General features: G+C 35.7%; 1 protein-coding gene across 4 annotated transcripts in view; it reads left to right on the top strand.

Moving 5' to 3' along the window:
• CFAP47 (cilia and flagella associated protein 47) overlaps positions 1–16,619 on the top strand; it is a 287,854-nt gene that overhangs the window by 207,524 nt on the left and 63,711 nt on the right. For 2 of the 4 annotated variants that reach the window (XR_007908382.1, XM_051811713.1), the window contains exons 55-56: positions 6,005–6,109; positions 9,923–10,079. Coding sequence is in view for 3 of the 4 variants with exons in the window: in XM_051811713.1 (XP_051667673.1) it covers positions 6,005–6,109; positions 9,923–10,079 (262 nt within the window). In the remaining variant the exon portion in view is untranslated. The remainder of the gene's footprint in view (positions 1–6,004; positions 6,110–9,922; positions 10,080–16,619) is intronic. The other 2 variants (XM_051811714.1, XM_051811716.1) reach the window with 1 other exon arrangement.

Below are 16,619 nucleotides of genomic sequence, written 5' to 3'. Positions count from 1 at the left end.
AGAAACTAAACAGCTTAAATATGTCAGTACAACCAGACCAAATGTTCTTAAAAAGGACTGTGAAGATAGCAGCTAAAGGAGATCACACTTATTTACTGAACCATCATATATATTGCAACATAAGATTCCATTAAATTAAAAGTATAAAACATGAAGTGTTCATTTTAGTCTTTTATGTCATGCATATTATCACATCTTCATACACTGTGTTAAATCTCAACAAGTGCTATTACTAATAATTTCATCAATTGGTATTTGAATAGGAGCTAAGAAACATGGATGCAAACTATATTAATTGTTGGGGAGTATTATATATGGCACAGAAGTGAATTAGATTTAATTATAGTGACTTTTGGCTGCTGCAAATTGTTTGTTACCTTGTGCAGGAAGTTAAAAACAAAAATCTTCTCCTTTCATCTTTCTTAATTTATCACCAGAGATTCACAGATCACCAAAAACTGTATTGCATTGTTTAGGAAAAGACGCATTCGTCATTAAATGTAGTAGTTTTCTTTCTTTTCTTTTTAATAAAATTCTCAGTTGTGTATATCATTTATGGATTGAATTCTGAAATGCTCTTTGTTAATGATGGTTCTTCCAGTTAAAGGGTAGCTTTGGTGAATTTGCTATATGCATCTACCTAATATTTATTTCATGTATCATGTATCATGATCTGGAGATCATCTAATCCAACTCCCCCTGCTAAAGCAGGTTCACCTAGAGCAGGATACACAGGGTCATGTCCAGGCAGTTTCTGAATATTTCCGGAGATGGAAACTCCACGGTTTCCCTGGGCAGCCTGTCACAGTGTTCGGTTACCTTCACACTAAAGAAGCTTTTCCTCATATTCAGATGGAATTTCCTGTGCCCACTGTCCCTTGTCCCATCACTGGACAGCACTGGAAAGAGTTTGGCCCCATCCTCTTGACATTCCCACTTAAGATACTTATATACATTGATGAGATCCTCTCTCAGTTGTCTCTTCTCCAGACTGAACAGGGCCAGCTCAGTCTCTCCTCATGAGACAGATGCTCCAGACCCTTCATCATCTTCATAGTCTCCTCTGAACTCTCTCTGGTAGTTCCTTATCTTTCTTGAGCTGGGGAGCCTGGAACTGGACATGGCACTCTGGATGTGAATTTGATTCTCCTGAATATGTTTCATCCTAGATTTAGTCCATCCACACAGCAGTGCATTCCAACTTCCAGAAGATTGCTCCTTGTTCTTGTAAACCATAACCTGTGTTTCAGGTATTAGTTTACATTAATGTCTGTTTCAAAGCCTTTTTTGTGTGTAGAACTCATTTCCCATCTTAATTATTCAAGTTTCTGCTCCCTTTAAAGCAAATAATGATTTCTTGTCAGCAGAAAGATTCTGATTTGCACACTCCTTAGATTAAATACAACAATAAAGAGCAAGTTTTTAGATCAATAGATTGAAGGTCAGAGTGTCCAATGTAAGATAGATAATATTTGAAGACAGTAGAGTCAGGTGAGTAATTTTAATATTTCATATAACTTTCTGTATTTGTTTTTATGTCATCTAAGATGTCTTGAATATAGTGGCCTGTCAGAAAATGTCTCAAATGGACTTTATCAGTCACTGGGTTATGTTAGATAAGTCAGATTCAACAGTGCTATCAAACAATTTTTTTTCCTCCCTAGAGATATTTGCCTAAAATTAATAACCAAAATTTTTACTAATATTTCAGAATTTAAACAAATTCAAATATATATGTCATACTTCCATGTGTGGGGAATTTTGTTCCAGTTTCAATTTGGGACGGAAGGCATTACTGAAATACCACAAGGGATTATTTTCTGTAGATCTGATTCAACTTCAAGTATTGACATCATTAATAATGGGCTTTCCTGAGGTCCAGTTGAATTAGGCTCAAGTATTCCTGAACTTCAAGATGCATAAGGAAGTCACAATGAAGTTCGAAGGCTTTAAATCTCTTGTCAGCTCCATGTAAATTAGAAGCAGCTCCATAAACCTCTTTGTAAAATGTTAATAATGAGAAAAGTATGCTTTTCTTATTAATGGCTTTGCAATTGTATCCTAAAATGGCTTTAAATGAAATAGACCATCTTGGTTTTCTTTCAAGAATTTGATAAAAGCTTTCAAGGATTCTCTTTTAATGTAATTTGGGTTTTCATATATTTTTTTCCTTTTATGTATGTGATTTTGGTTTTTTTTTTAACAAGCTATACCTAATTTTTGTTTCACTTCTTGTCAACCTTAAATAAGCTTGTCAAGCTTAATAACTTTATAAATACTGTCAAATTATCTAAAGTTGGAATAAAAATGAACTCACATAAGTATACTGTAGAACTCCTAGCTTGTTTTTCATTTGCATATGGGGCATTATGAGTTTCTGGGGGAACAATCATTGGAATGTTGAGTTTTGTGTTTCTGTCCTGACAGCAGTTTTCTTTGTTTTTAGTTAAGAAGGACTCATGTTCAGCATTTAACAGCTGAAAATTCTCAATCGTCAGTCATGCTATGTTCCCCAGTTTAATACTTTTCCTTCTTGTAAATACATTGGCATATTTCAAATGTGTGTGTATTATATTGTTACACACATATATTTATGATGTACCGAAAAGTCTTACAAATGGGATCATCTTTATTGCCAAAAAGAAACATACTTTCACTGTAAGTCTTCAGTTTGCTATTCTCCTGGCTTATAACCATCCTAAACCTTTTTCATGAAGCTTTGTTCCATCCTGATTGACTTTGAAACACAATTTTTATTGAGGAAAAATAACAAACAAGGGCTGTCAGAGAGGGGTGCAATCTCTGTGTACAAGCTTTAGTATTTTCTTAATGGCCATGAGTGTTATTTTGTACAGAGTAAAGAACAGAGAACAGATGTAGTGATAAATTTCCCTTTTTTTGTCAATTTTTAACAAGAATAATGTATTTGTAGTTAGTTAGTCTTCTTCAGACTTGGTTTCTGTATTTGAACAGTTATATCTGAGATCTTATGAAGAGCAATGATGCCAGTTTTTTTTCACATGAGTATCTTGGAAGTCACTTGTTTATGTAAACAAAATAAAAGGCAGGGGTTTTGTTAACCTCAGCATATTTTAGTGTAAAGTATGACCTTCTTAAAATATGTTGTTTAGCGTGATTTCTTAATTCTAGTTTTAAAAGCAATTTATTCTTTGGTTTTCAGTAGAAAGTAAGTTATCTTTTTTCCCAGCTTATTTCAAAACAAATTACTTTTTGGATTCAGAAAACATCATCTGTATAATACCAAAAAAAAGAAAGTTAAACCCACATCTATAGTATAAAAGATAAAAATCCTTTCTGCTTTCAGAGCAGGCAGTCTGCTGGATTATCATAACTCCATGTTGATTATTTAGATTCATTGTGGCAGTGCATTTTCTGGGTAATGATAATATGTCAAGTAATGCTTATTGAAAATCGAACTCCTGTCTGTTTTCATCTTTATGGAAGACTTATTATTCAAAAAAATTCATATCTCTTAGTGAAACTGATCAAAAATTAAAAATTTTAGCTGTAATTTAATTATGTGTTCTTATTCTGTGACAACCTGTCTTTATCTGCTTTTTCATTTTTTTCAAAAGTATTTGGAAGGGAGTTCTTTTTATACTAAAATTCTTTCTCTGTTTTTAAGTCTTCATTTGATAAATGGGTCTGGCTTCAGCAGGAACTGGACTGCAAATGAAAGTAAAAAATTCTCAAAAAAAGGTCTCTGCATACTGAGCATGCCCAGGAACTGACTGAGAAATGAGCTGTTCAGGCTCATTTTAGATGACGAACAGCTAAATGAACTCTGGGCAGGGGGGGATGACTCTCCCTCAGGTCTGTTATTCTGGCTAGTACAGAACCTTGCAAAGGTGACAAATGTGGGGTGGTGGCAGTGAGTGCTGGTGGCAAATGCGCTTTCAAGTTATCAGTCACCTGTGGGATATATGGGATTGTGGAGTGTGGGGGTGCAGGAGTGAGCCCAGAATGCGAGACCCACCTGCTTATCCTTCCACAAGTGTCTCTTATCACTAAGTGATAAAAAATTGTAACATTTAAATTGGAAAGTTTGAAAAAATACAATAAACCCCTTCATCAATAGACAAGACAGTTAATATATTCAATTAACTGTTATGGCAGTGTTCTGGTGTATTATTTTAAAACTTGCACCCCAAAAGAGAAAAATAACATTTCACATTTTGTGTGTTAGTTGAGCATATGCGAGCTCTGTCTTCTCTTCTGCTCAATATATCTCCCATTGACATCAGTAGGAATATCTGCTCAAGGCACACCATCATCCCAGTCCCTAATTGTGCTGGTACCCTACAGACACATCCAGAAGATGACTGGCAAGACCCTGCTGGTGTCCAGCTCTGAGATGGCAGGGTGCTGGGGTTGTTTAGCCTTGAGAAGAGAAGGCTCAGGGGAGACCTCATCGCTCTCTACAACTACCTGAGAGGAGGTTGTAGGCAGGTGGAGGTTGATCTCTTCTTCCAGGCAATCAGCAGTAGGACAAGAGGGCACGGTCTTAAGCTGCACCAGGGGAGGTTTAGGTTAGATATTAGAAAGGAATTCTTTACAGAGAGGGTAATCAGCCATTGGAATGGGCTGCCCAGGGAAGTGGTGGATTCTCCGTCCCTGGAGGTTTTTAAGATGAGGCTGGACGTGGCACTCAGTGCCATGGTCTGGTAACTGTGGTGGTAGTGGATCAAGGGTTGGACTTGATGATCTCAGAGGTCCTTTCCAACCCGTCTGATTCTATGATTCTATGAAAGCCATGGGGCAGTGAAGAAAAGCAACCTAAGCCTCATTAGGGTCTCTCCTGCTAGTGAACACCTCTGTTTCTGCTTTACCTTCTGGAACCTCTAGTTTGTCCTCAGCACCGTGGTTGTGGCCAGTGGTCCCACACTGGGCCACCATCCCTGTTCCTGTCAGGATCCTTGTGTCTCTGAGACTTGAGGTACCATAAGCTCAAACGCCAGCCATATCAGGGCACAGGCAGTCAAACTTTTGAGGTGGGAAGAGGTTGCAGGGCTTGTTGCTGCAGTCAGGCATCTTGCAACCATTAAATGTAGTAAAAAAAAAAAAAATGGTTTTAATTACTTCCGTTCACTGCCTATAAGTGGCCTGTTCTTCCAAGGCTGACATTTCCTTTATAAAAGGGCTTGTCAGTGCCAGCTGTTGTAGGGTGTTGTTTCGACCTTTATTAGTTGTAAGTTATTTTCATTTTATAAAATACACCTTAAGTGTTCAAAATGCAAATTACCTTTTCATCTCTTCTTACTTGCAAACATTATTTAAACATATATAATACAGAAAGCCTAGTACTTTTTTTTAAATTAAAGAAATAGATATGGTAATTGTGTATTCAGTGATTCTAGCTGATCACTCTCTCAATGTATTGGCATTTTTGTTATTCATAATTCTATTCTTTCACTTATCTGGTTCTTAAAATATTTATGACCCCACTGTATTCAGCTTCTTTGCTTTTCCCTGTGCAATTGAGTCTCAAGTATACTTCAGGTGAAGAGAAGACTAGCAACGTTATTTACAATGCTAGTTTAGATATAGGGATGCAGAAGACAGACAAAGCACTAGTTTATTAAAACCCACCCTGCATTTCCCGTATAAGCCAGTTTGTGTCTGTGACGGTCAGTGTGATAACCTTTCAGTGTCATCAGTACGATCAGACACCAAAGTCCTGTTTGAAGGGTATTTGTGAGCTGCTGTCCCTGTCCTTGGAGCAATCTATAACACCAGCTCTGAAGTTCCTGGGGAGTGAACGTGCAGTGACTGCCACAAGGGTGGTTGACTGCAATACACTTGCTGCCTTAGCAGCCTGTGCTCCCTGAGAGGGGAGAATGCATCTGGTAGAACACATTAATCACATAAACATCAACACTGTTGGTACAAAGCACAAAACAGAAACAGAGGCAAAAAAATGATTTCTACTCCCTTCCACCCCCTACCTCACCCTTTGTCTTGCTTCTTTCTTGTGTTTGTACAGCTGACTGTTGCTCCTCATTCCATCATTCAACTGCCTGTGCAGTTCTATCCGTCTGCCGTTGGAAAACGCAATCACCAGGCAAGAATAATCTTCAAGTCTGCAAAGGTATGATAATATGTTTGCTACCCACAACACTTGGGAATCAGATTATTATTTTTAATAGGCGAGTAAGGGTTTCAGCCTGTAGGTCAAGTTGGGGTTTAATGGCTGGATGCATAATGAAAGAGCAAATGCAAAAATGTTAAAAATTGCGATTTGTTTTAACATTAGTTTTACACAGAAATTACTCTGTTAACAGTATTAAAATGAGGCATAATGGCCTAGGAGCTATAATAGGTACTGAATAATTTTAGCTTGCTCAGTAATTAGTTTTGCTGTTTTTAACACTAGAAGACTGGCATTTCTTAGCATTGGCACTGCTGAAATTAAATTTCTTACTGTTTTTCCCAACCCCAAGCAAAATTAAATTCTTACTTTTTTTTATCTGATCTGACTTTTGGAAGGTCACACACTTGAAAAAGTGAATTCTTCCTTTCATTTTGTTTGAAAATGATTTTTACTTTGAACATTTTAGAATTGTTGACTTTTTTTTTTCCTCTGTGAATTTTCCTAATTTTAAATGAGAAACAGGTAAATAAAGAAACATGAGTCATCAGCATGACCTACTACCTGATTTTAAATTACATCTGGAATCAAAAAGAAAAACTAATAATATGATGTAAATGATAATGTTTCATATGAGCTGTCATTAAATGAAGCATTTGCTTTCTGTGCAATTTCCTCTCTGTATTTTTTTTTGACTTTCTGATATCCTAATAGACTGCTGACCTGTGAATTATTCCAGGTGAATGCTACCAGGAGTTTTCAGTAGTGTTTTAAGTAATACTTCAAAAGCAAATATTCTTTTGTATGAAGAAAACAAATAGTGAAGGAAGTGATATGGCTTTTTTTTTTTCCTGATAAAGTATGTTGAACAGACAGGTTATTTGCAGGTGGTGTTAGCACAGCATTTATTTTCAGAATCTCTCTTAAATATTTATTAAGGATAAAAACAAGGAGACAGCAATTTTCATATGAATATTATATATCCAAGGTCAGTTCAAGAGGACAGAATGTCCTTATCTTCTCTGGAACTGGATGATACACAGGCATATTATCTATTAAAAAAAAAAAGAAAATTCACCAATTAGAAAAGAAATAAAACAATGCAGCACTTAATTTAAACCATTCAGAAACAAATTGAGTCCTACCACCGCAATCTTGTCATCTAGTACATCTCCTTTCAAGTAATAACCAATCTCCAGTGAACTTAAGCCAGTATCCCATCCTTCTAGATGATTTGTGCAAACCCCCTTTAACTGTTTCAATCCATTGGTATAACCAATAGCTCTTTTTATACCTGAATCTTTAGAAATTTGTAAATTTTCATTCATTTTCACTGCTCAGTCCTTACTAAATTAATCCCAAACTATTTTGGTTTGCTAATTGTTGTACTGGTAGCTGACAGTAGCATAACTGTATAACTGCCTTTTTAAATGAAGACTTGAAGAATGTTTGTCATCAGCAGTGGATGCCTTAAACAATTTTTAATGTAACCCCTGCCACTACAAAATTGATTTCCTTTCCTTGATTTCTTTGGTTAAATATATCTGAGTGGGCACTTACACCATCTGATAGCTGAATAGCTGTCTAATCTCAGGTCAGTAAATAACAGTACTTAGAGGATACACCTTAGCTATTTCTGATTGTGTGTCTTTGTGAAAAGCTCTTCATACAGCTTCAAACTAGAATCAAATGAAGCAGGTTATAGACAGAGAAGTTTCTCTCAGTTCAATGAGGTGAACATGAGTTTAGCTCTAATCATTCCAAAATCATGAAATTAAATTTGTTAGGACAGCACAACTGAAAGATCAGCTTGAACATAATCCACATCCAGAGTTCTAATATATCTGTATTATCCTATTCTTTTATCACATCCAGGTGTAATGTGGAACATTTAACAGTAGTAATTAATAATAGGAAGAAACTGAGCCCAATATTAGATCCTATCTTGTATTATTTTCCTTAGGAATTCATTTTTTTTACATTTTTTTTCTTCTTGATTTCTTTCCCTGAGCATACATGATCTTGAGCTCCATCACAAAGTAAGTCAGTGAGGAAAAGTAACTGCAGGTCAGGCAAGGCAGGCCTGTCCTATAATCTCTGTAATTTTTTGCTTGCCTGCCTTGTTTTATTTTCCAGACAGATCCCTTATTTTGTTTGTCTCCTTCTTTAGCTGCTCAGTTCAACACAGTCTCAGTGAGTTCTTGTAAGGATGCTCAGCACTTGAAACAATGTGTTTCAAAATGTCTCTTCTTGTTAAACCCCCAAAATTAGTTGAAACTACACTCCCTAGTGTCTGTAGACCATAGGCCTGAGCCTTCAGCAATGAAGCTCAAATTTGATCTTTACAGCTCACCTGCACAAAATATAAGGGTGTGCTCCCCTCCCATCCCCACACTCCACCTCAAGGTAAAATTACTTGCTCTGAATAAGGTGGTTCACATCACACATATTTACAGAGGGGCTGGAAAGTGTTCTTAAACTAATATTGCCTTGTAACTCGAGAGTTTTGAAAAAGAAAAACCAAACATTTTTTTCTGTTACTGTGTCTGTAAGCAAGCACAAAGTATCAATAACAAACCAGTATAGACCGCTGTAACCTTTTACCAATTACCATCAGTAAGATTAAAATGTCTTCCTTTCTTGTTCGAGTGAGTATTTCTCCATAAAATGATAACAAAAGCATACAATTTTACTGTCCAAAGCTATTTTCTGAAGGCATATAATGTGCCATTTTATTTATCCCTGTTTATGCTGAGAAGTCTTAATATATTAGGCACCTCTTACTATAAATATTTCCAATTTGTTGTCAGATTTTTTGAACCCTATTACAGACTTTTCCTACTTTTTTCAGACAGACTATGCAGAAGTAAATGCAATATTTTGGATAATGAAAATAGTGTTTTGTTTTTCTGTATTATTTTATATTTTCTTTTTATTGCATACCTTTCTGAGTCATAATGAACAAAACAGATCAAAAGGTCATTTTGAGCAGTTTGTAATAAACCTCAGATTTTAGTCTATATTGTTATTATTTAAAGGTGACAACACAAAAGAACAAATTAAACATTTTCCTTAAACTAATGATAGTATTTTTATATTTACCATTCACCTTTCCTACTTATTCACATTTAAAGTTTCCATAAGGAGTGGCACTATTAACATCACTCTTTATAACCTTAAAATGTGGGGCAGGTGACTCTTTACCTTCATGCTGAACAAAAAAGATTAAAATTAACACAACAGTTACATTTATTTTCCTCTTTTTTCTTCTCTGTGGTGATACTGTATATCTACTAGTTCTTTCCAATATTCTTGATTTTTCCATGTATAAAGGTTAATGTTCTTTATTATCTTTGGAGTAACACTTTTAGCTTTTTTTGTGATTCTACTGCTGACCCATAAAAGAATTATTTTCTTTATTCCTTTGTCTTCTGGAAAGAACTTGTCACTTCATCTACTTTCAGATTCTAATATATGTGCTTTGAGTTGCCCTTTTGCAACCACCTACACCTTTCCATTCACTACACTGGAGACTCTGAGTAGCTGGATGGAAGTTAAATAGTACGTGCTCAAAGTAGGACAGAAGTTAAATGCAAAAACAGGAGATGTGAACATCTCCCAGAATGGAGCTATTGATTTCCAGAAAGCAATACTTGGAGTAACATAAAAGCTTGAAGGAAGAAGAAAGAAAGAGTTAAACAACAGCTGACTTATAAGAGACATATAACACTAGAAGAAAGAAGTAGGCACAATGGTTTAAAATGTACATATCTGATTCATCAAACATAAAACAGTGACATGTTTCATTTACAGTTTCAGGAGTGGATATTTTTACTTTTGGGAACTGGTCTTCCTCCCCAGCTGATGGAAGCAACTTCCATAAGTGCCTGCGTTGGCCAGTGTTCTTCTGCCATTGTATCCTTCGAAAACCCAACTCCTGAAAATGTGGTGGCGGATGTCATGCTGACAGGTACAGGGGTTTGGAATTTTGTTTGGGGTGGAGGAAGGAACTTGAGCTCCTTGGGTTGTGTTAAAGTGTGTAAGGGATGGGTTTAAATTTGCCTCATTCCATTTTCTGGCAATAGAGACCTTGTGTGTCATTCACATCCACCCTGAAAAGCTCTGTAGACTGGGCTATGGGAGTGAAGAAAGAACACAAACCTTTAACAAGTGTTCACAGTAGACCTCAGGTCATACAGCCTCATGTGTACCTGCACCTGGTTGTTGACTGTGGACTGCATTGTGACATTTAGGCAACAGGAGGCTCCTGGGATGTGTCTTGGTAGCTGTATGTCTAAGCCAACTAGCTAATGTTTTGTTTTGCTTTTGTTCCTCTGTTACCTTCAAATATTTTACATTATGTGGTCAGATTGTAAATAACTAATGAAGTTAGTAAGGGCAAAACACTTGAGGGTTTTTTTTCTGATTGACCATCTAAGGAAGTATGTTTCAGCAATATTTTCAAACATACTTCAATATAAGTTCCACAATTATCAAAGATTGACAAGTCCCTGTCCATACTCAGATTTCACAAATGCTGTAAGAACTCGAGTTTTAAATCCCAAATTCTCCTTGATGACTGAAATTTACTCAGTGAAGGAGGAAATTTCTCTTTGAGTGAAGCAGAGGGCTTTAGAAAATTCTCTGAATCTCCTCCTAGTCCAGCATAAATTGTAGCATCAGAAAACAGGTGCCAAAGCATTTTCCGGCATCTACATATAACAAAAATTGAAGATAAACCTTCCAATTGGCTATGTGCTGTTACTGCTAAAGTAGCTCAGGACCAAGCAACATGACAAGTCCCTGATGCTTTGCACTGTTGTGACTTAATATAAAGCCCTATGGCCTGTTCCTAGCAATGGAAATAATGTATTCTCTGTATTACACTTGGATGAGGTGAAAGGAAGGCCAAAGCCTATCAGGTGTGAAGTTTAACATGGCAAGTGTAGGCTTCTAAAGCTATGCTAATTGCATAGGAAAGCTTAGGGAAAATACATACAGGTCCATTGATGGATGGTGGGGAATCAACTAGTTACAGATAATGCAGAAAAGTCTGACATGCTCAACAGTTTGGAAGTTTTTTTACCTCTCTGCAGTCAAAACTTGCTCCCAAAGCAGCATATACTGACCTGATTTGAAAGGGAAATGGGCAGCTCACAGGGAAGCAACAGGCTGTGGACTTCTTAAAGTAGCTGTATGCTTTCAGATCTACAAATCCAGATGAAACTCACAGTGTGATAAAACAATTGGCCAGTGTGATTGTGAGGCTGTGGTTTTCTATGAAAATTGATGCTGATCAGGAGATGTTTCTGTTGACTGGGAAAAGAATACGTAGTTTTCTTTTTGAAAACTGATACAAGGAAGACTGAAGTAGTAATAGGATGATCAGCCTCACCTGAGCCCCTGGTGGGATCACTGGACAGGTCCTTTTACAATCTGTGTAGCCCATGAATTGCACATTCCCTTGCAATCCATTTCCAAGCACAGGAAGGTCAAGAGGGTAATCAGCTGTAGTCAAATGAGTTTGTTAAGTGCAAATGATTGATTTATGTCGTTGCCTTCTGTATGGAAATGAGTGATTATGCAAATAAGGGGGGAGCACTGAATGTAATGTGCTATGATTTAGTAAGACTTTTGTCACTGTTTCCTGTAACATTCTTGTTTGGAAGCTACAGAAGTCTAGGCTTGATGACCAGACTGCTGAGTGGATTGAAAACATGGCTGAACTATTGGTCTAAAATGATAGTCATCAACAGCTTGACATTCGACTGCTGGCTGGTAACAATTTTACCCTAGGGGTCAGCATTGGGGCCCATATTATTCAAGACCTTTATTAATGACTTGGATGATGACAGAGAGTGCAATGTAAATAAGGGTAAGGGACTGACATGATGAATGGTCAAGCTCCAGTCCAGAGGTACCATGATAAATTGTTGGTATAACTCTCTTTTGAATTGCTTTGTTCATCAGCTTATCGTCCCTGGAACAGCTGAAGATGGAGTAAACTTTTAGCTTGTAGTAATGCAATTTTCTGCTCAAATTTTAACCCTTAGCATTTTCTCCTCTTGCTCCATCTGCCCTTTGTGCTTTTCTTAGACCAGACACTGTGAATTAGAAGTGCTGTGAATTACTAATTGTGCAACTCTCCTATTTGATCAGGAAATAACTGATTGTATAATCTTTTGAATTGTAGGTGTGTATTACATGTGTAGTATAAAGATTCCCACTGCATCTCGTGTGCTGCTTTATTCTAGTGGAAAGTGCAAGCTGGTATTCTGAGTTGTACAACAAGAGCAATTAAGAGAAGCAAACTGCTTTGCTTATTGAGAATAAATCTGGTGCCAGATAGCACAGTTTAGTGCTCCAATACTGCTAAGTATTATTTGTAAAAAAGCCAATCCAATGTGCTATTCACAAAATAATGGAGAAGAACCATCTAGTTTATCCCTGAAGCAGCTTCATCATAAATTATTTAAGGAGCTTAAATATTGCATCTAAAGCCTAGAGGATTATGAAGTCCTGATAAATATTAGTTGAAACTGCATTGTTTAATTGTTTTAGTGAAAACAGTCATCTTTCTAACTATAGAGCATTAACTTGTCGCAGAGAGTTTTTCAGGAATAGAGACAGAGACTGGGAGCTGGCTTAGGCAGTGAAAGACTGATGACTGTTTTTATGCATCAGAAGTTTTCAGTCTTCATTTTTCTTTGCACATCAGTAGACCTGCCATGATGATGATCTAATGTTTCTGTGGTCTGTGAAGTTATGAAAAGTTTTCCTTGAAAAAAATAGATTTTGTACTATTATCTTTATGAAAGTAAAATCATACATGTCCTTTATAAGCTGTCTTAAATTTGTTAATCAGATTAATTATAATATTATTATTCTAATCCAATTGCCCTTGGTGACCTATACAGCATGTTTGATTAGTTTTAATCACAATAAGATAGTTGAGTTATGCATTCAAGCTGTCTTTGGATATCATTGTGCATGCCAGGATTTGCTTTCTGTAGGAATATTGACTGTAATACTTATTTCCTTCTTTCCAGAAGAAAAGAAATCTAGTCTTATAAGCAAAGTCATGGATGCACAAGTTCAGCCAGTATTCCTGGCCCTTACATATCCTGGGAAATAATTTCTGCAATGGCTGATATATTTATTGAGAACTTTCCTGTTTTCAGGACAAAGTTTACCAGAAAGGAAGAAAATAGTATTTAAAATATACTAACTTCACTATATCATACCAATGCAGATATGTTGTTCTAGTGGACAATAAAAACTAATTAACAGAATTTTTTTCAACATTAAGAATTAATTAGCTATCCCACAATCTAATGGGTCTGGTAAGAAAGTTGTCCTAGTATGAATATGTTACTTCTAGTCTACTTCTTTTCCTATCAAGAACTAAACTTTACTAGTTCTGAATTTGTTTTTCCACAAATTTGCCATTTTCTTTCTCTGTTTATTTTGCTGGTATCAATTTGTTAGTAAGAATATTATTTCAACACCATTTACAATCCTACATTATGAAGAAGACCAGATCTCTTACCCATGTCGTGATGATCTACTCTTTATATGAATGTGTTTTGATATGAAGAGCCTGTTTTTGTCCTAGGAGCTCTTTTAGCAGTGCAGGAACACACTTTGGAATGTACAAGCTAGTTAGGAATGACAGTAATATTAGTTCAGACAGAACAATAGTAATCTTCAAACTAAATTAATTAAACACAAACATTTTTGTCTGAAATATAGTCTTAATTTATTCTTTAAAGAATGGCAACCTCTTTATTCTTAAGACCCATGGGTTTTCTTTTCATGAAAAATATTAATCCAAAGAGTAGAAATGACCCTGTCAGCAGCTAACTCAAATTCACAGGAAACAAGAAGATTTTTAATCCATCTCTGAGCACAGATCTTAAAACTGTAGGGTTAGTAATATAAAACTAACACTTTGAAATGTCTTAGATGACATTTTAGCATTAAAACATGTTACTGGAATGCCTTCCTTTATTTAATCTTGTGCTGGACTCATCAGGCTCATTGCTGGTGTTATTGGAGGCCGCAGAGGGAGCAGAATGAGGGAATAGCAAACAGCAAGTCAGAAGGCAGAGTGAAATGCTTGACTGGTCTTCATTTTTAGAAATTGTGTTTCAGAACACGTGCCACTTCTCAAAGGAATTCAAAGTGTCAACAATTAAAATAGGGCATCTCAGTTAAAGTGTACAAGTAGTAAACATCAACATTTATAGATTTACTTAATGCTTTGAAGAAGATTACAGAAGTTATCTCTATCTTGTTTTCAAGTAACATTCCATAGGCACTTTCTGCCCTAGATAGATCTGAAATTATATTTTGAATTGCACAGTTCAGGAATTAAAACAGATATTAATTGGGAATTGTTGTATTTGTACCATTTCTGAAGCTTTCATTTGCATTTCTGAAGCTTTGTCAAACCCCAGAGCATTATTTCTCAGAAATGTTTCTGCCTGAGAATTTTGACTGCTACTGTAGCACAAACAGTCCTTTATTTGGGATAATTATAGAGTAAGTAAAACTACCTACAATCTGATAATTTGTGATGAAGGGATGAAATCTTGGACCTCCTAAAACTAGATTTTTTTTTTCTTAATTTAAGAACAATAAGTTTTCTTCTTAGGATTTAGATACCTAGGTGCTTAAATGTGCAGCTCTAATCCACAGAGGCATTCATAGCTACATTCAGAATATTCATGGGAGTAATGTTTATTTGACAGCAGCTGATTTTCCCCAGTGTGAGCCAATAATCAGAACTACAGAATATGCAAACCCTTGTCACGGGTGGTTTAGCAACCATTTGTAATAGTTCAGCTGTTTCAAATTGAATGATACTGCTCTTCTGTAAATACCACTATATAATATGTCTACTAAAATTTTTGGAAGCAAAAAATAATTACATAAATAACTGAAACTACTGAAATCTTCAGTGAAAACCACCGAAACCCCCAGAGTTCACCTGTATAAGAATTCTCCTTAAGTATTACTGGTTCATTAATACCTATAATGCTTTATTTTGGTCAACATGGGCAATTTGATTTCAAGATTTCAGTGCTCCAAATGTCTATTGGAGTTTCAAAAAAAAAAAGGCCAAGTGCTTTTATAGAGGATATTCATTTCAAACTTGGAAGAACCATGATCAAAGAAAAGATTAAAGCTACAGTGGTAATTAGGAATTAGATAAGGGAAGTGAGTTGTTTCCTCTGGAATCCAGTGTTACCTGCATTAGCAAAGCTGATATCTGTGGCAGTGTATAAAGTTGCTTTCTGGTAAGGATGTGTGCAAAGTGTCTCATGTTGTGGATTATTAAAACTTGCCTTGTGTCCTAGAGAAGGTTGCGTGCACAGTAGTTTGGCTGCGTCTTTTTCCATTTAAAGATTTCCAAACTAGAATTGCTACTTTTTAAATGTGCACTGCAAAATATTTTCAGACTGCTTTCTCTGACTTTATTATGTAATTGAACTAAGTACTCAGAGGCAAGTCTGCTAATTAGTCTTATTTTTCTTTCAGGCAAAATATATTGGGCATAAGTATTATTGCCTATATATAAGTCAGTTTTAGAATGAAATAGTAAAGATGTGAGAAAAAATTATTTTCAATCATATAATCAATTTAGAAGTGCTAACATCACTTTATGCTGATTCTGACATAATTCAAACTGTTATGTCAGCTACCAATTAAAAAAATTATGTGCAATATATAAATGCATTTCCGAACTGATAAATGCATTTTTGGAATGTCATGAAGCATAACCTAGTACTTTTAATTTTATACAGTGAAATTATTTTTCAGAGGAAAAAAAAAAAGGTTTCCAGCGATTAGTTAGCTAGTTCTGTGAAAATTTTTAGCTGAATGTGTAGACCACTATAAAGAAAAAATAAATAAGAGATATTAGAAACTTTATAAAACTCTTCTAGTAGTAGAAATTTACAGTATTCAGCTTGTTAGCATTCTGGGATTAAAAAAGTAAAGAATTCCTTCAGAATAATTAACATTATAGGGGAACATTATATATGACATTATAGCTTCACTTCTCCCATTGCAGTCTCTCAGGTAAAGAAAGACGATGATATAGTTGTTTTATTGATATATTAAAATGGGGGTGTTGGCTTTTCTTGTGCATCCATCTTTTAATATTTGGAAAGGGCCCTTCAGTTCTTTTAGTATTTTCTCATAGATTACAAATTTTGTTTTAAACCTCTAAGCTGGTTTCCAAAACCTGAAACTTTTTTCTTGAGGTGAAATGATTTTGAGGCTGCTTCTCTTCTCCCAAGAAGCAAGAAGTTTGGTAGTGCCAAGAGAGCTTTTCTTTGCCTTCCTGAACATCTTTGATCATTGTTCTGTTTCTTAAAGCTACTTTAACTTTGTTTCATAACCCCCGATGACAGTATTTTCTGGCTGTTTGATGAGTCCCGGGTATCATATCTTCCTGTCAGCAGTTCATCATTCAGTGTTCCCACACTTTATATGACATATT

Source organism: Manacus candei, unplaced genomic scaffold (assembly GCF_025592945.1).
Source record: "Manacus candei isolate 608988 ecotype Guabito, Panama unplaced genomic scaffold, ASM2559294v1 h1tg000083l, whole genome shotgun sequence".
Lineage (NCBI taxonomy): Eukaryota > Metazoa > Chordata > Aves > Passeriformes > Pipridae > Manacus > Manacus candei.
This window is presented reverse-complemented; position numbering and strand designations above follow the sequence as displayed.